The sequence below is a fragment of the Furipterus horrens genome, unplaced genomic scaffold (assembly GCF_987537825.1).
Source record: "Furipterus horrens unplaced genomic scaffold, mFurHor1.1.pri manual_scaffold_17, whole genome shotgun sequence".
NCBI classification, from domain to species: Eukaryota; Metazoa; Chordata; class Mammalia; order Chiroptera; family Furipteridae; genus Furipterus; species Furipterus horrens.
In genome coordinates, this window is record NW_028327187.1 from 75,800,368 (window position 1) to 75,819,765 (window position 19,398).

Consider the following 19,398-nt stretch of genomic DNA (forward strand, 5'->3'; position numbering starts at 1 on the left):
AGTCAAAAGATACTTACTTGTCATTGGTGGTGGATACCGAGGGAGCATAGTCCCAGTCCTCCTCTTCAGCAGCAATATAGTGAACCCAAGTTTTAGGATGCTTCTTGGCAACGGAGCGGATTTGGAAAAATGGAGAAGAGTTGTCATTATCAAACCTGACAACGTCCATGTCAGAGTCATAAAGATCACCATCATCATCATATTCCTCTTTATTATTATTTTTCATCCATAGTTGGGACTCCTCTGGGCAAATATCCACTTTGATATAAGCTTCCATACCGCCTGGAGTCAGACAAACCAAACAATGTCAGATCCTACAAGATTTACTTGCCTTAACTTCTAAAACATTATTCTCTCTCATTAGGCCTTCAAGGCCCTCTCTTAAGTGTTCCCTTTCTCCACACCAATACTCTTTCTTGCCACTCTTCTATATGGATGATCTGCTCCATATCTGGTACTTACTGGTTTTTTCCTGTGGTCTTTACACTCATCATTTCCCTTCTTCTTGACTCTCCTTCAATGCATGTTTTACCCCCTTTACAAGACTCACTTGTTTGCTCTTATAATAAATGTGACTATTTCCTTTCTGGAACTGGCTCTGAGCTTATCGCTCCCCAACTCCCAAATTATAAACAAAGAGACTTGAGGAGCTACATATTTTCAGCATCTAGAAGCTTAGGTCAGACCAACTGCCCATTCATTCTCACAGTCACCTTATGATTTCTATTGGGTTGGCCAAAAAGTTAGTTCTTTTTTTTTCCATAAAAAGGCTCTAGTGATGCTTGGTTGTCTTTAACTTGATTCAAAACAATTTTGTTAGATTGTATTGTGACAGCTGTCATATCAGCTTGCATTAAAAAAAACTTATCAAAGTTGGTGAATTTTTGTGTGGCCATTCTGATACTGGAGATGGGAGAAAATACACATTTTCAGTGCATTATGCTTCATTACAGAGAAGGAAAACTCTGACTCCAAAAAACCTCCGCTGCCTTGCGGCATACCTCTTCAGGGGAAAGGCTAAGGGAGTAAACCCAGACAGAAAATCCGGAGCCGGAGTCCCTAAGGCGGTTTGACGTTGTAGTCAACACCGGCAACTCCTGCGGCGCACCTGAAGCCAAGTTGTATTGACTCCGTCTTTCCCTTGGATCCTTCAACTGCGAAGAGAGGGGGGGGTCTGCTGCATGGGCAACAGCAGACCCTCCATATCACCCTGCCCAGGCTCTGTAGCTTCAGCTTCACTGGAGAGGACACTCCAGCGTCATCACAAGATGTCGATTCAACACGGGAGGAGACAGATACCGTGTCACTCCCGAGTTGGACTGCACAGCCATTCTCGGCGGTGCAGATAGACTCTTAAGAAGCTACACCATCGTCTCTCGAGATGGACGGCTGCCGACGACGATGCTTCATTATTTCAAGAAATGTAAAAATGCAAAAAAAATGTGCACTGCATGGAGAAGGTGCTGTGACTGATCAAACATGTCAAAAGTGGTTTGAGAAGTTCTGTGCTGGAGATTTCTCACTGGACGATGCTCCATAGTTGGGTAGATAAATGAAGTTGATAGTGATCAAATTGAGACCTTAATTGAGAACAATCTATGTTATACCATGTGGGAGATAGCCGACATACTCAAAATATCCAAATCAAGCATTGAAAATTATTTGCACCAGCTTGGCTATGTTAATGACTTTGATGTTTGGGTTCCAACCCAAGTTAAGCATAAAAAACCTTCTTGACCATATTTCTGCATGTGATTCTCTACTTAAACGTAACAAAAACATTCTGTTTTTAAAATAAATTATGATGGGCAATGAAAACTGGATACTTTACAATAATGTGTAACATAAAAGATTGTGGGGCAAGTGAAATGAACCACCACCATCCACACCAAATGCCAGTCTTCATCCAAAGAAGGTGATGTGTATATGATGGGATTGGAAGGGAGTCCTCTATTATGAGCTCCTTCTTGATGACCAAACAATTCTAACAAGTACTGCTACCAATTAGACCAACTGAAAGTGGCATTCAGTGAAATGTGTCTGGAATTATTCAACAGAAAATACATAATCTTCCATCAGGATAACACAAAACCACATGTTTCTTTGATGACTAGGCAAAAACTGTTACAGCTTGGCTGGTAACTTCTGATTCTCCTGCCATATTCACCGTATTCACCAGACATTGCACCTTCAGATTTTCATTTATTTCAGTCTTTACAAAATTCTCTTAATGGAAAAAATTCAATTCCCTGGAAGACTGAAAAAGGTACCCAGAACAGTTCTTTGCTCAAAAAGATAGAAAATTTTTGGAAAAATAGAATTATGAAGTTGCCTGAAACATGGCAGAAGGTAGTGGAACAAAACGGTGAGCACATTGTTCAATAAAGTTATTGGTGAAAATATAAAATGTGCCTTTTATCTTTACTTAATACCGAATGAATCTTTTGACCAAACTATATTTACTGCATTAAGGTATGGCAGAAAACATTGATTTAATAACAGCTTATCAGGAAAAATTTTATGGTAGATACAAATTTCAAGATGCATACCAAGTTCACAAAGACATGAAAAGGTAGAACATAAAATTTAAAAAAATATGTTATATATTTTAAGAGTATATCTGCCTGTGAGCAGTTGGAAGCCCTATCAATATCATCTTTATGCTTTATAATATGTAGATAATAATCCCTACCCTATCTATGCCATAGGGCTATTTTCAAGATCAATACTAACAAGAGAAATCTGTTTATTCGATCATAGGGAACAGGGTAAATTTCAGAAGCAGCAAACCACTAGTCTGGGATTCATATAACTTTAAATATAATTCACGCTAGATCTAAAAATGAAGGGTTTTATTTGTGGTCCAATAAGTCAAAGCATTTTTCTGAAAAACAATGATAAAAATCAGTAAAAACAAGTCATCAAAGAATAAAACAAAATAAGACAGAAAACAAACTCCTCTTAAATTGAATCCAGCTCAGACTAGACAATGATCAGCTTGCATACAAATAAATGACTTATTCCTCTGTACCTATAGGATCAATTTCCTGTTACTCAGTAAGACACACTTTGTTCTCTAATTTTTGTCAAAAATTCCATAAATGTTATATAACTGATGATACATCACTACATTGTGTCACTCACAGAACATAAGGGGAAAATGGTGTATGCATAACAAGATCAAATCTTTTTTCCAAGGCAACCAAAGAACCTGAAGAGAGGGTTAATACAAGAGTGATAGGACAAAACAAACAAACAAACAAACAAACTATGAAGACAAATAAAATTTTGTAACTCTAAAAATAAAAAAAAGAGTGATAGGACAAACAAGTGTTGTTGAACATGGAGGTTAGGTCTCCTTCACCTTCTCCTACAATAGCTCTCAATGGTTGCAACAGAGGAGCAGGCAAAGAGGCTTGATCAACTGATTCAAAATTAAGAGTAAGCCAGGTGGCAAAAGATAAATATCATATGATCTCACCTAATACAGGAAACTAATGAACAAAACAAACAAATGAGCAAAATAGAACCAGAGACATGTAAACAGAGAACAGACTGACAGTGACCAAAGGGGAGAGGGGATGGGGAAAATGGGGGAAAGAAGGGGAAGGGTCTAGTCAAGGAACTATATATGAATGATCCATGAACATGGACAACTAAATGGGGATGGGCTGTGGGAGAGGGGGGAGGTGGGTGGAGCAGGGGAGTGCACAGGGGGGAAAATGGAACAACTGTAATAGCAAAACAATAAAAAAAGAAATTAAAAAAAGAGTTAGCAGAATGAATACATAAGAAGAAAAATGGGGGTGAGATAATTATGTAATATGAATTTTTACAGCCTGTAACTACAAATGAGGTCACATTAACAATAATTTGAAACAACTAGGTACCATTGTTCTCAAAGTAACTTAGACCCTTTGCAAAGTCCCCATCATGTAGTCCTTAAAAGCCTCACATGGTACTGCAAGTATACTTACCAACTTCCATTCCCATGTTGCTTCTTTCAATATCCACTATCTCCTGACATGCTCTGAGTTTCCCAGCTGTCTCCCACATCCTACCCAGGTATCTGCAGAGTGCTTCCATGTGCACTGGTTGCCTGGTGTCTCATATTGAGCACTGCAGTATCCTCTTATATTTGCCAGTTATTGTTCTGAGTATCTCTACCAATATCCTGGAGCTCTTGTGATTATTATCTGAGCAATGCTGTTTTTTCCATTTCCCTAAATTTCTCATAAAACATCTCTTCAGCTATGGATGACCTGTCATATCTCTCTCCACACTATCAAAGCCTAGTTAATGGTATCAGGCTGAAAAAACAATAGTATGCTGTCCTCCTCACTTTTGTCACTTCATTTATTCATAAACCATCTTCCCTACCTCTATCACAGGTATTTAACTAAAAACTCACAAATACCACAAGTACTCAAGCCCTCCTATACTGAAGGCAAAATCTTTACTCTGAAAACTGGCAACCAGGGAATCTCAGTTTAGGTCCAACTAACATAATCCTATATTGGACAGTGGACAGTCAATTCCAATAAATAAGAGTGGGAGACTTAAAATATTAGTTTTTAAGATCCACAGATATTACCATGTTGGTGGGAAGAGATATGGCAATACAGTAGAAACTGGCCAAGGTCCATTAGAAGTGTCTGAGCAGTAAGGAAAGTTATTGATGAGATTTCCAAGGAGGCCTGTCGATGGTTTCTCACAAGAAATGTGTGACCTTCAAGGAAAATTGAGTGCACTTCGGGGGTGGTGCCCATTCCAATCACATGCCAATATACCAATTCCTTGTGACATCCAATCAGACCTGTAAAGTAGGAATAAGACAGCTATGATCACGAAGAGAATTTCAAATGGAAAAAATTTCCTAAGGTAGGATGAACAAATTGACCTCATAAATTTTATTATCTTGACTTGGAACCAAACTTTCTAAGGACACTGGGGTACTGTGAAAGCAACAGCTCTTGCCAAAGTCACCAATGGCCGTCATGCGACTAAATCTAATGGATATTTTTTAGTCTTCATTTGCACCTGTTGACCATTCATTCCTTCTTGAAATTTTCTCTTCCCTTGGCCTCTTTGCCAACACCTCTCTGAGATTTGTTCTCCTATTGCTTAGACTTCTCCTTCTTCTATCTCCTTCCCTGATCCTTCCTTCTCTACTCACCCAATAGAAGACAGACCATCTCAGTGCTCAGTTTTGGCCTTATTCTCTTGTTAACCAATATTTTCTAAACAATATCATCCACTCTCATGGTGTTAATGATCATTCATATGCTGATAACTCTCCTGTTCCAGACTTCTCCCATAACTCCAGTCTCATACAATAACCTTTTCAATATCTTCACCTGGATATTTCATAAAACCCACACATCCAAAACCAAATTTGAGATCTTCATTACCTCATCTTCTTCTAGAGTTCCTTATTTCAGTGAATAGCACCATCATGCATTCACTTATTCAAGTGAGTTATTCTTGTCTCCACTCTCACTTCTCTCATCCAATCTAATACCAACTATGATAATTTATTTAATAACACTAATATTTGCTGAGCACTTGTTTTATTTCAAGCACTGTCCAAAGTATTTTATAAGTTTTAACTCATTCACTTCTCACAATAACACTGTGAATGTAGAAATTATTATCATCATCCACCTCTTAGTGGAGAGGAAACTCATGCTCAGGGAGGTCAAGTAACTTGCTCAAATTTGAACCCAAACAACAGTATGTTTAGATATGGCACTGTTAACTACCTGGGTACAGCTCTTTTCTATTGTGGTTTCTGCAGCTTTCACATATATCTAGTTTCTACTGTCATTACTACCCCTACCATCTTAAGCCAAGCTAGCAAGCTACCATTATCTCGTACCTGAACCACTGGAATAGCTTCTTTACAGGTCTTTCCCACACCTGATCATACTCCCTTCCAAACTTTTCAACCACAAGGAAAGTAGTATATGTTTGAATTTCAGATCTGATTATGGTATCCTTCAGCCCCAAACTCTTCAGTGGCTGCCATTCCATATAGAATCAAGTCCAAACTCTCTAGGAAGGTCTAGAAAGCCCTAAATGGTTTGATCTCTAGTACCTCTACAGTCTCAACTCTCATCACCTCATTTCCCTATTAACTAATCTTGTTTCAAAGCTCAACTTAAATGGCACTTCATTAGGGAAGCCTTCTCTGGTTCCCCAGTCTCCTTCATTATATGTTCACATATAATTATGTAATTTTCATTCAAATAAATTATTGGTCTGTAATTTTGAATTTATTATGATTATTTGATTACTAAATGTCTGCCTATTATGCTAAAAGCTAATGTGAAATCAGGGATTTGCATATTTGAAATTTCTTTTCTAATTCTAAAATCAGGAGTGTTCATTGTAGAATTATTGGAAATTCAGAAAAGAGTTAAGAAAATATCCATCCTACTCCTTTATTATTTTCCTGTGTTTCTAAATTTCCCAACTTCCTTTTTCATGGTTTATGCTCTAGTACATCTTCAATGGCTTCTAAAGACTACCATTTATAAAAATGTCTTTATTCCTCCCCCAGTGCTAATGTATAATTTGGTTCTGAATTCTATGTTGAAAATGACTTTTACCTTAGAACTTTAAAGATATTGTTTCATTATATTGCCAGTCTAATTCTCATGTCTTTGCATATGGCCTGTTTCTCCCAGGGGAAGCTTAAATATTTTTTCTGTGTTTTCTGGAATTCCACAATCATTATTTTGTATTGAGATCTTTTTGTTAAAAAATTAAACTGTTGGGAAATTTTAATATAAAGACTCAAATCTTTACATTCTTAACACATTCCCTTAATTTTTAAAACCTGTTTTTAAATATACTATCAACCTCTCTCTCTCTCTCTCTTTTTTTTTTTTTTTTTACTTTCTGGGAGATTTTCTCTCTTCTACTTACCTTCTATTGAGTTTGTATTTTGACCATTGTATTCCTAATTTTTGTGAGCATATTTTTATTTTTATTGTTTTCTCATAGAATCCTATTATTACTTTATTGATGCAGTATTTAGTTTTTTAATCTTTATTATATTTTTCCATTACCATTTAGTCCCCTTATACCATCCTCCCTGATGCAGTATTTTGTTGAATCTTCATACAAATACAGACTAGAGCTTTTGACAAGTTCTCTTCTGTTCCAAGTATCATTTCTTTTTCTTCTGGGATTATTATTCTCTTTATCTTCAAATATCTCTTCTATGTTTCAGACATTTGAAAAATATTTGTTAATTTTTGGTTGCCCACTTACATTTAAGAAAAGGAAAGATAAATATATGAGCTTTATGTACATGGGCAAACCTTCATTTTTAGGTATCTGGAAGAGGAATCGGCCATTGTACTTTAAGACCCCCTCACCAGAGGCTGAATTCAATGGGTTTTCCTCTGGGGTGCAGGGATATCTATGGTGAACTGGAGAAATGAGCTCTGGTAGTGAATACTGAAGACCCTGAGGATTCTTGAGCAAGTTTGTACATACCTGGGAGAGACCGATTTACATAGCCATTGATTGTGTGCATTTCAGGCCAGGCCCGAGCAGATGCAGGATCCATAGCTTGTGTGGAGGACTCATAAGTTTCTGAATGCCAACTTTTTCCTGATGAGAGAGGATGCAAATGTAGGGCCAGCTACATGTCTGTCTCATGACTGACCCTCTTTCTCCTTCCCTCTCTCCCATGGGGCAAAGACTGCTCACAATTTAAGCATTTTTGTCAGCAGGGTAGGAATGGATGACTTGCCCTCAAAGTCAGTAAGAGAGAGGGAGCAGACAATTACCAAAATGCAGACATTTCTAGCTCAAACTGATGATCTCTCTATTTTTCCATGACAGGGAAGGGATAATGACAAATGACAATTAGGAGAAGAAAGAGTATTTGCCCCATACTGATTTAATTCTATTTGTTAGCTTATTTAAAAGGGAAGGAGATGAAAATCATGCTAGGAAAGGCGTGTTAGTCCCTGTCCCTGCTCTAATGGTTTCATCAAGCTTGTTACAGTGAAAGCCCAAAAACCTGAAAACTTCCCAATGTATTCCATGAAATTAACAAGAGTGAAAGCATTGTAAACATTATTACTGGAAGTAGCTCCTTCAAGTAGCCTTTTTGTGTGAAGGACTGGCAGCCAATGCTGAAACTTCCTGAAGCACCCAGCCTTTGGAGGAAATTCTCATAAGTTCATTGATCTGTTCATCCACTAATTTGTTCATTCATCCATATATATTTACTGAGCACTACTGAATGTTAGGCACTAATAACAGAGAAGATAGCCTCTGCCTTCAAGGTACTTGCAAGTTAGCCTGAATAGACAGAGAAGCTGACAATTATAATAAAAAGTGAAGAGTAACGTAATAGAGATGAGAATAGGGTATTATAGGAGCAGAAAGGATAAAAAACATTGCTTAAATGGAAAGGGACATGAGGTCAAAGAAGATAAATATTAAATAAAGCAGACAATGATGATTTAGTATGTTAAGGAAGAAATTCAAGGTGCTGTGGAAATGTATAAAGAAGCATAAACTCCAACTAGAAGTGATGGGGGAACCCAAGAGTTGGAAAATTTTCATTTTAAGTAATAGTTAATGAGTTTAGTAGTTAATGCATGTAAAAAGCTATTATTTCAGGAACTGAAGGCATGGCCCACCCTGACCCCAGGAGACTGCAAGCAATTTGACCTTTTTGCTCCAGAAAAGACCATAAGCAATCAAAATGGTATCTGAGCCATTATGTTCCATGGAGAAACATCCACCACCTGGAACACAGATAAAGATAACCACCCAGGACACAGGACACAGATAAAGAATCACTGGTCAAGACTTCCAGACAAGATGGAGGAGTAGATATTCACACTGCATCTTTCTCCACAACTAAGAAGGAATATAACTACGTCAAAACTGGAGACAACCAGAAGTTCCAGAAAATTGAGCTGCATGGAAGTCCAAAAAACAAAGATACAAAGAAGAAATACTCACCCAGACAGGTAGTAGGAGTAGAGCCGGAGAGAAGAGGACAAAGTGTGGAGTCAGCGGCAACAGTGGCTGGGGATGGCCAGCAGAAAGCACAGTCACACATTTTTAAAAAGTAGGGAGAGAAACCTGGGGAGCACTCCCAGCACCAGACCAGACAGTGCAGCTCAGGGTTCCAGCCCCAGGAGAAAAAAATCTTCATTGCTTCTGATTGTAAAAACAAGTGGGGGTTGGAGCAGAGTAAGAAACTGCCAATCTCTCAGCGAAGTCCATTTGTTTAGAGGCCCCCATGGTCCTAGAATGTCCACATAGTCACCCATTCTTGGAACAGGGGGAGTAAGACAGAGACAGAGACAGAGGCACCAGTCACATACAAGAAGCGGGAGAAGTGCCTGGAAAAGGGACGAGTGTTGAGCAACCAGTTTTGTACCTTCTCAGACCCCTCCCCCACATACAGCTCTACAACGTGGTGAAACATGTCTCCTCCCATGATGAATACCTAGGGCTCTGCCCCTTACAACATTGTGCAACATCTCCACCCAAGACACAGAGGCAAACACAGGAGCCTTCCAAGTTTAGGAGACACAAAAATATAGCCCAAAAGAGGGAGCAAATCAAGGTTCCAGTGAGAGAACTAAGTGACGAGGAGATAGCCAACCTAACAAACACAGAGTTCAAAACATTGGTGATAAAGATGCACACAAACTTGACAGATCTGCTTGAGTACAGCAAATGCAGAAGGGAAGAAGTGAAGTCCAGGCTAGGGGAAACAAGGGAAAATCCACATGAAACCAATGGTAAAGGAAAGAAACCAAGGTTCAAATCAATGATTTGGAACATAAGGAAGAAATAGACAGTCAACCAGTACAGAATAAAAAAACAAGAACTGAAAAAAATGAGGAAAGGCTTTGGAACCTCTGGGACAACTTTACATATACCAACACCCAGATCATACGGGTGTCAGAAGAGGAAGAGCAAGAAACTGAAAGCTTATGTGAAAAAATAATGAAGGAAAACTTCCTAAGTTTGGTGAAGGAAATAGATATACAAGTCCAGGAAGCACAGAGAGTCCCAAACAAACTGGAGCCAAAGAGGACCACACAAAGACACATCATAATTAAAATGCCAAAGGTTAAAGATAAAGAGAGGATCTTAAAGGCAGAGAGAGAAAAGTACAGAGTTACCTACAAAGGGGTTCCTGTAAGACTATCAGCTGACTTCTCAGAAGAAACTTTGCAGACAAGAAGGAGCTGGCAAGAAGTATTCAAAGTGATGAAAAGCAAGGACCTACAACCAAAATTACTATATCCAGCAAAGCTATCATTTAGAATGGAAGGGCAAATGAAGTGCTTCCAAGACAAGGTAGAACTAAAGGAGTTTATCATCACCAAGCCATTATTATATGAAATGTTAAAGGGACTTACTTAAGAAAAAGAAGATCAAAACGATGAATACTAAAATGACAACAAACTCACAACTATCAACAACTGAATCTAAAAAAGAAAAACAAAATCCAACTAAGCAAACCAGAATAGAAACAGAATAATAGGTATGTAGATCATTTGCAGGGTTATCAGCTGGGAGGGGGGAGGGAGAGAAATGGGGATATGGTACAGAGATTAAGAAGCATAATTGGTTGATACAAAATAGACAGGGGGAAGTTAAGAATAATATAGGAAAGGGTGAAGTCAAAGAACTTATATGCACGACTCATGGACATGAACTAAGGGGGGTGGGATTGCTGGAGGGAAGGGGGTACTGGGTGGAGAGGAGCAAAGGGGAAAAAATTGGAACTACTGTAACAACATAATCAATAAAACATACTTTAAAAAAAGAATAATATGGGCAAAGCCAAAGAATTTATATACACAACCTATGGACATGAACCAAGGGGAGTGGGAGTGCTAGATGGAAGAAGGGCACTGGGAGGAAGGGAGCAATGGGAAACAAAACTAGGACAACTGTAACATCATAATCAATAAAATATACTTAAAAAATTCAAACTCACAAAAAAAGAATCACTGGTCAATGGATGAAAGGATGCTAGGGCAATTGCTGGACTGCAGCTTTTATCTGATAAAACTCTTTCTTGAGTTCCAAATTCCTGACCTACATTTTTCCTCATGTAAAAAAGTCTAGCTTGAAAGGATATGTAAGATGGTCTTTTAGGGTACACAACCCGCCATCTTCTCAGATCGCCAGCCATCTCAATAAAGCACACATAAAAATTCAATTTGATACTTCCGGTCAAGATGGAGGCCTAGGCTGACACGCTCTGACTCCCTCCACAGCTAGGAAGGAATACAACTACCACAAAACCATAAATAACCAGAGGTTCTGGAAAATAAAGCTACATGGAAGTCCAACGTATGAAGTTATAGGGAAGTGGTGCTCATCCAGACAGGTGGGAGGGGTGAAGCCAGGGCAGAGAGGTCAAGCTGTGCTGGCGGCGGCAGCTGTGGCGGTGGCGGCAGGATGGCAGTGAGCACAGACACCCATATTTTAGGGGAGGTGAGAAGTGCCTGGAGCATCTCCAGGTGCAGACCAAACCCATCAGCTCGTGGTTCCAATGCCGGGGAAAGCAGACTCCCACTGCCTTGGACTGTGATGGCCAGAGGGGGTGGGGATGGAGGAGGAGGCTCCCAGTCTCTCAGCAGAGAGTGAACGGCAGGAATCCATCTTGGACCCTCGCCCCCACACAAAACGCCACAGCGTGGTGAGAAGGATCACCCGGTAGTGACGAGTGCATGGGGCTCCACCTCCTGTAACATAGGAGGTGTGACAGCCCTGGCCAGAAAGCAAAGGTAATCACAAAACTGTCAGGATGGCACAGATCATGATAGAGATCCCGGTAACACAGCTGACCAGACTACAAATATCTAATCTAATTGCTCAGCAGATAGGAAACCTTTCTGAGGCACACTTCAGAGCTTTGGTTATACAAATCCTTACAGACCTAACAGCAGATCTTAAACAAGACAGGGAAGGAATAAAGGCTAGTCCTGCTGAAATGAACAAAAACACATACTAAACTAGTGGTGAGGGTAAGAAAACCAGGGATCAAATCAACAAATTGGAACACAGGGAAGGAATAGTCAACCAATGCAGAAAGGGGAAATGAAAAGTGAGGAAAATGAGGAGAGGCTCAGAAACCTATGGGACAGCTATAAGCAGGCCAACATCCAAATCATAGGGTTGCCAGAAAGTGAAGAAGAAGAACTAGAAACTGAAAAATTATGTGAAAAAATAATGAAGCAGAACTCCCCTAACTTGGGGAAAGAAATAGACTTACAGGTCCAGGAAGCACAGAGAGTTCCAAAAAACTGAATCCAGGGAGAACCACACCAAGACACATTATAATCAAAATGTCAAAAATTAAGGATAAAGAGAGAATCTTAAAATCAGCAAGAGAGAAGAGAATTATGTACAAAGGGGTCCCAATAAGGCTATCAGCTGATTTCTCAAAAGAAACTCTGTAGGCAAGAAGGGACTGGCAAGAAATATTCAAAGTAATGAAAAGCAAAAACCTACAACCATGATTACTCTATCCAGTGAAGCTGTCATTCAGAACAGAAGGGCAGAGAAAGGGCTTCCAGGACAAAGTAAAATTGAAGGAGTTCATCAGATCCAAACCACTGTTATATGAAATGTTAAAGGGACTTGTTTAGGAGAAAGAGGATTGAAACTATGAACATTAAAATGAAAACTGTATCACAACAACCAACAACAGAAGCTAGGGAATCGAAACAAAGGCAAACTAAGTAGGCAACGAGAGTGGTAAAAGAATTGTAGGTATGGGGATCATTTTGGAGGGAGGTAAGTGGGGAGGGGGAAGGGGGAAAGGGAGGGAGATGGTACAGGAATTAAGAAGCATAGTAGGAGGGAATGGAGTAGATAGGAAGATGTTGAGAAGAATTATATGCACAACCAATGAGCATGGACTAAGGGGGAGGACAACTGGAGGGAGGGGGTTCACTGGGTGGAGGGGAACAAAGGGAAAATAAATTCGGACAACTCTAACAGTATAATCAATAAAGCATAATAATAATAAGAAGAAGAAGTTAATAAATGAAGGTAAGAGAAGGTATAGTCATTGAAGCAGAGAACAGAACTGTGGTTGCCAGGACCTGGGGGTGGGGGAAATTGGGAGATAATTGGACAAAGAGTACAAACTTGAATTTTAAAATGAATAAGTTCTGGGATCTAAGGTACAGGCATGAGTTACAAAGAGTGCATTGAACACTGGAAATATGGTAAGAGTAGATTCAGGTACACTTGTCACACACACCTGGTAACTATGAGGAGATGGATGTTAATTAGCTTGACTGTAGTAACCACTTCACTATGTATATGTATATCAAATCATCATGTTGTATACCTTAAATATATACAATACAGAATTTTTATTAAAATTTTCTTAAGTTGAGTAAAAGGTTTTTGTTGGTGGATTTAATGAGGGGGATGAGGCTAACCAGTTATCCAGCTCCCTTATCTTCTTTCCTCATAGCTGCCAATGAAATTAAGGGTGCCTTTGGGGAGGGCAAATTCATTGTTATTTCCATCTCCTTCATTCCTGAACAGTAATGTAGTTCATGATCTTTCTATAATCACTTTCTCTGAACAATAGCAGCTCTCATATCAAGTACCAGAATAAATTAATATATTTGCTTTCTTTCAGGAGCCCAAAATTCAGATTGCAGCCCACTAACCTTCATCAAATACAGCAAAAAGTAATACAAAGTCATGCAAGGTCTGTGTCCTTTCTTTGGCCAGACTCCCTGCAAAAGAAGTGAGAGCATTTATCTTCTATTAAAATCCTTTAATAGGAAATTGACACTAAGAGGAGACATTATTTCATCAACAACTTAAAAGTAAGCACATAGGTAGTCCTTTGTCTCTTGTTAACTTTACTATAACATCATTTCTTTGGTGTCAGGTCACCTATATCAGTGCTTCTAAAACTATTTACAGTAAAGAACATATTTTTAAATTTTCAAATTTGTTGCAGACCACCCTTTTTTAAAATACAGTAAGAATAAATTACTGAAAAATGAAATTAAAAAGACATACAAAATATAAGCCCATATAATCATATCTTATATACAGGGTGGGGCAAAAGTAGGTTTATAGTTGTTCATATGGAAAAAAATACAATAATTAATAAATAATAATAAAAGAATAAACTATGTTTTCCATACTTACAACCTACTTTTGCCCCACCCTGTATGTATGTATGTGTTCAGAGCAAATATAAAAGAGAAAAAAAAATTATAAAAACCATACACACTGTTCATGGAAAATGTGCATATAAGCAATTAATATAGAGACTTTCTATTATGTTTTAACATTTTTTACTTCTGCAGTTGTAAAAATCAAAAAGTTATGGGCAAAAAATCAACTGTCCATATTAAACACCTAAAGTCACGCTTCAAATGAACACCATGTACACCAATATTTAAAATTGTTAATGTTAAAAATGAGCTTGCTTCATGCTTTCATAGGTTGAATTTGTTAGTTGTCTTTCTTAGCATCGTATTTCTTCATTTTATTGAAGAGTTTTCTTCGAGAGTTTATTTCAAGTAGTAATATTTTTGCTTATGAGAGTCCCCTTTTGTCTCTCTTGTACCCTTGATGTTTGGAAAGTAGAAGTTAGATTGAACAAAGAAAGTAACTCACTCATACAAATTAAAAATATGGGCAAAGCTGTCTGAAAGCATTTTAATTCTTCTTTTATTTTTAATTATCAAATAGTGAAATTGACTTTCACTTTTGGTGAATAAGTCTATAGATTTTAATACAGGTATAGATTCATAAAACCGTCACCATCAGGATACAGAACAGTTCTAATAGCCCCCTAAACTCCCTCCTTCTCTCCTTTTAAGTCATATATCCAGTATGTGTGTGTGTGTATTATATGTTTTATTCACACACACACACACACACACACACACTATAGAGTTGTATTTTTGAGAATGTGATATAAATGGAACCATACAATACATGAGCTTTCAAGACTGTTTTTTTAAAATTTGGTATAATGCCTTTGAGATTCATCCATGTTGTTGCATGTATCAATACCATATTTGTTTTATTTTTGAGTAGTAAATTTGTGGTATGGATGTTCCACAGTTTGGTTAACCGTTCACTTACTGAAGGACATTTAGGTTGTTTCCATTTCTTGGCTATTACAAATAAAGCTGCTGTGAGCATTTATATACAGATTTTGTGTGAATGTTAAGCTTTCATTTCTCTAGATTAAATACTCAGGAATGGAAATAAGGTTTATATTTGACTTTATAAGACACTGCCTATAATTTTGACACCAATTTCAGCATGTGTGTGTCTTTTCCCACCATCAAGCAATTCTGGGACACAAACTAGGTGCTGTACAATTTAACTCAGTTCTGATCCTATCTTCCTGGGGTTGGCATCAGATCCCACAGGTTAAGGGCATAGTCCCACAAGACTTCCCTTCCCCCACAATTCAGATGCCAATTGCAAATCCAGGTCACCTGTGCTTCTGATCAACTGGTTATAGATCAGAGGTTCCAATGGGGCCCCACCACCACCACCTTTGGTTCCATTAATTTTCCAGATTGGCTTACAGAGCTCAGAGACATATGTTACTTACTAGATTACCAATTTGTTATAAAAGGTTATAACAGAAACAGTCAGATGGAAGAGATGCATAGGGAAAGGTATGGGGAAAAGAGAGAAGAGATTCTATGCCCTCTTTAGGTGCATCACTCTCAGAGCCTTTCAGGTGTTCACTGACCTGGAAGCTCCCCAAGTCCGTCCTTTTGGATAGTTATAGAGGCTTCACTACATAGGCATAATTGATTAAATTACAGTAGTCCCTCTCTATATTCTGGTTCACTTATCGTGGCCTCACTGTATCAAGGGATTTTTTAAAATATTATATTTAATTTTTTATCGCGGATTTTTTGCTATATTGCGGGATTTTGCAGTACTGTAAACATATGTTGTTAAAGTTATGTAGGTTTAAGAGTGTAGGATATGTTTAAGAACATAACTAGTGTTTATAAAAGTGTGGAAAAAGTTAATAAAGGACTGGGAACAGTTTATAAGTGTGTGGGAAGGGTTTATAAAGCCTTAAATATATATATAAATACTAAAATAAACGTAAGGTTCCTACTTCGCGGATTTTGACCTATCTCGCGGAGGTCAAGAACATAATAACTGCAATAAGTGAGGGAATACTGTACTCGCCATTGACAATTGGATTCAACCTCCAGCCACTTCCCCCACTTCACATCGAGCAAGCAGGACTGGAAGTTTCAACCCTCTAATCACATGGTGGACTCCACCAGCAAGCAGCTCTCAACCTAAGGTGCTTTCCAAAAGTCCCCTCATTTTCATAACAAAGGACATATTTATCGCTGTCATCACAGGACATTCCATGGTTTTTTAGGAGCTCTGCCAGGAATGGGATGAAGATCAAATACATATTTTAAATTATAAATCATATATCATACTACTAAATTACTTTCCAAAGTAGCATTACCATTGTGAATTCCCAAGAACAATGTTGTTCTGCATTCTTGCCAGCATATTTGATAATTTTTTAATTATTATTTTAGCTATTCTAACAGGTGTGTAGCAGTATTTCACTGTGGCTTTAATATCCATTTTTCTAATGGTTAATGACATTGAGCATTTTTTCACATACTTATTTGCTACTTGTATATCTTCCTTAGTAAAATATCTATTCAAATCTGGCCATTTAAAAAATTGGGTTGTTTGTTTCTTATTGTTGAGATTTGAGATCACATTATATATTCTGGATATAAGTCCCTTACCAGATATGTGATTGGCAAATATTTTCTCTCTGTCTGTAGCTTGTTTTTTCATTCTTTTACCAGTTTATTTTTATAAAACATGTTATTATTTTTGATGAAGTCAAATTTATCAATTTTTAAATGAATTGTGGTTTGGTGTCTTCTCAGAACCCTTTTCCTAACCCTAGGTCATGAAGATTTTCTGCTATGTTTCCTAAAAATTTTATGGTTTTACATATTACATTTAGATCTACAATCCATTTGACTTAATCTTTGTATAAGCAGTGAGATTTAGAATCATTGCATATAAATGTCCAATTTTTCTAATACCATTTGTTGAAAAGACTATCCTTCCTCCATTGAACTGTTTTTCCATCAAATCAATTGGGCATACTCATGTGAATCTATTTCTGGACTTTATTCTGTTCTATTAACTTACAAGTCTATTCCATTAACCTGTCAGAGAAGCTTTGCTCTGAGACATCACCCAGAGACCACAGTGGGAGCAGGCAACGAGTTTATTGAGGCTAAGAGGGGAAGGGGGTGGAGGGGAGAGACAACTCCCAGACCGACTCAAGGGCCCATAGGAGCAAGAGGAATGGGGAACAAGGAAATGGGGACCCTTGTCCTCCACGCGGGCCCGTAGGAGTCCCACATGGACTTCTGCAGGCACGCTTTTTAAACTTGCCAACCGCACATTTCAGGGAGGGTGAGTTTGTCATATTAGCATATTCAGTGGATTGTTTGCATCTCGTTGTAGTTCTGACCAGGCTGATTAACATATCCTTTTGTCCTGACCAGCTTTGCATCCTGGCTACCTCTATATTCTGATATAACCAATGATTATTGCAGCTTTGCACTAAAAGTTGTAAAATTGAATAAAATTATTCCCCTAAATTTATTCTTCTTTCACAAAATTATCTTAGCTAACCTAGTACTTTTGTCTTTCCATATAAATTTCAGAATCAATTTTCTATAGCTACAAAAAAATATTCTGGGACTTTGGTTAGAATTAGAGCTCACTTGGTTAGAGCATCACTCCAATACACCAAGTTTGAGGGTTCAATCCCTGGTCAGGACACACACAAGAAGCAACAAATGAATGCATAAATAAATGGAACAACAAATCTCTCTCTCTCTACCTCCCTTCTCCTTCCCTTTCTATATCTAAAATTAATAAATAAAATTTTAAAAATATATAGACTGGGGAGAATTCAGGTTTTCACTATGTTGAAACTTACAGTTCACAAATACAGTATTTCTCTGTTTATTTAGGTCTGCTTCAGTTCCTTCATCAGCACTTCTTAGTTTTTTCCACATATGCATACGTTTTGTTAGATCTAGACCTAAGTTTTCAATTTTTTTAGCTATTATAAACATTATTCTTTCTTAAATTTTTGTTTTCAGATATTAATTGATAGTATATAGAATGCAATTTATTTTTAAGTATATTTTGTTGATTATGCTGTTACAGTTGTCCCAATTTTTCCCTTTGCCACCCTGTGCCCAGTACCGCTGTTCCACCCAGAAATCCTCACCCCTTAGTTTATGTCCATGTGTCTTGCATGTAAGATCTTTGGCTTCACCCTTTCCTGTACTATTCTTAACATTCCCCTGTCTATTTTGTACCTACCAATTATGCTTCTTAATCTATGCACCATTTCCCCTTCTCCCTCTTCCCCCTCCCAGTTGATCACCCTGCAAATGATCCCCATACCTATGATTCTGTTCCTATTCTAGTTGTTTGCTTAGTTTGTTTTGTTTTTTAGATTCAGTTGTTGATAGTTATGAGGTTGTTGTCATCTTACTGTTCATAGTTTTGATCTTCTTTTCCTTAAGTAAGTCCATTTAACATTTCATATAATAAGGGCTTGGTGATGATGAACTCCTTTAGCTTTACCTTGTCTGGGAAGCACTTCATCTGCCCTTCCATTCTAAATGATAGCTTTGCTGGATAAAGCGATCTTGGTTGTAGGTCTTTGCTTTTCATCACTTTGAATACTTCTTGCCAGTCCCTTTTGTCTGAAAAGTTTCTTTCGAGAAACCGGCTGATAGTCTTAAGGGAACTCCTTTGAAGGTAACTCTGTTCTTTTCTCTTGCTGCTTTTAAGATTCTATCTTTATCTTTAAAATTTGACATATTAATTATGATGTGTGTTGGTGTGGTCCTCTTTGGCTCCAACTTGTTTGGGACTCTGTGCTTCCTGGACTTGTATGACTATTTCCTTTGCCAAATTAGGTAAGATTTCCTTCATTATTTTTTTCAAATAAATTTTCGATTTGTTGTTTCCTCTTCTCCTTCTGGCACCCCTATGATTTGGATGTTGGTACATTTAAAATTGTCCCAGAAAGGAATAAACAACCACCTCAGTTACCGCTCAAAAAATTAAAAATAAAAAATAAAATTAAATAAAATTGTCCCAGAAGTTCCTAATCCTTTCCTCATTTTTTTCAATTCTTGTTTCTTCTTTCTGTTTTGGATGAATGCTTATTTCTTCCTTTTGGTCCAAATCCTTGATATGAATCCCAGCTTCCTTCCCATCACCATTGGTTCCCTGTATATTTTTCTTTTTTTCTTTTTTTTTTTTTTCAGATTTAATGTGTTTTATTGA

The 19,398-nt window shown here is 37.8% G+C and overlaps 1 protein-coding gene across 1 annotated transcript in view; it reads right to left on the minus strand.

Annotated features, from left to right (window-relative positions):
* The window catches only part of F8 (coagulation factor VIII), a 217,867-nt gene that overhangs the window by 143,601 nt on the left and 54,868 nt on the right, over positions 1 to 19,398 (minus strand). The window contains exons 5-8 of the mRNA XM_090264419.1: positions 13,698 to 13,766; positions 7,507 to 7,623; positions 4,595 to 4,816; positions 18 to 282 (exon numbers count right to left, since the gene is read on the minus strand). Coding sequence (XP_090120545.1) covers positions 18 to 282; positions 4,595 to 4,816; positions 7,507 to 7,623; positions 13,698 to 13,766 — 673 coding nt within the window. The remainder of the gene's footprint in view (positions 1 to 17; positions 283 to 4,594; positions 4,817 to 7,506; positions 7,624 to 13,697; positions 13,767 to 19,398) is intronic.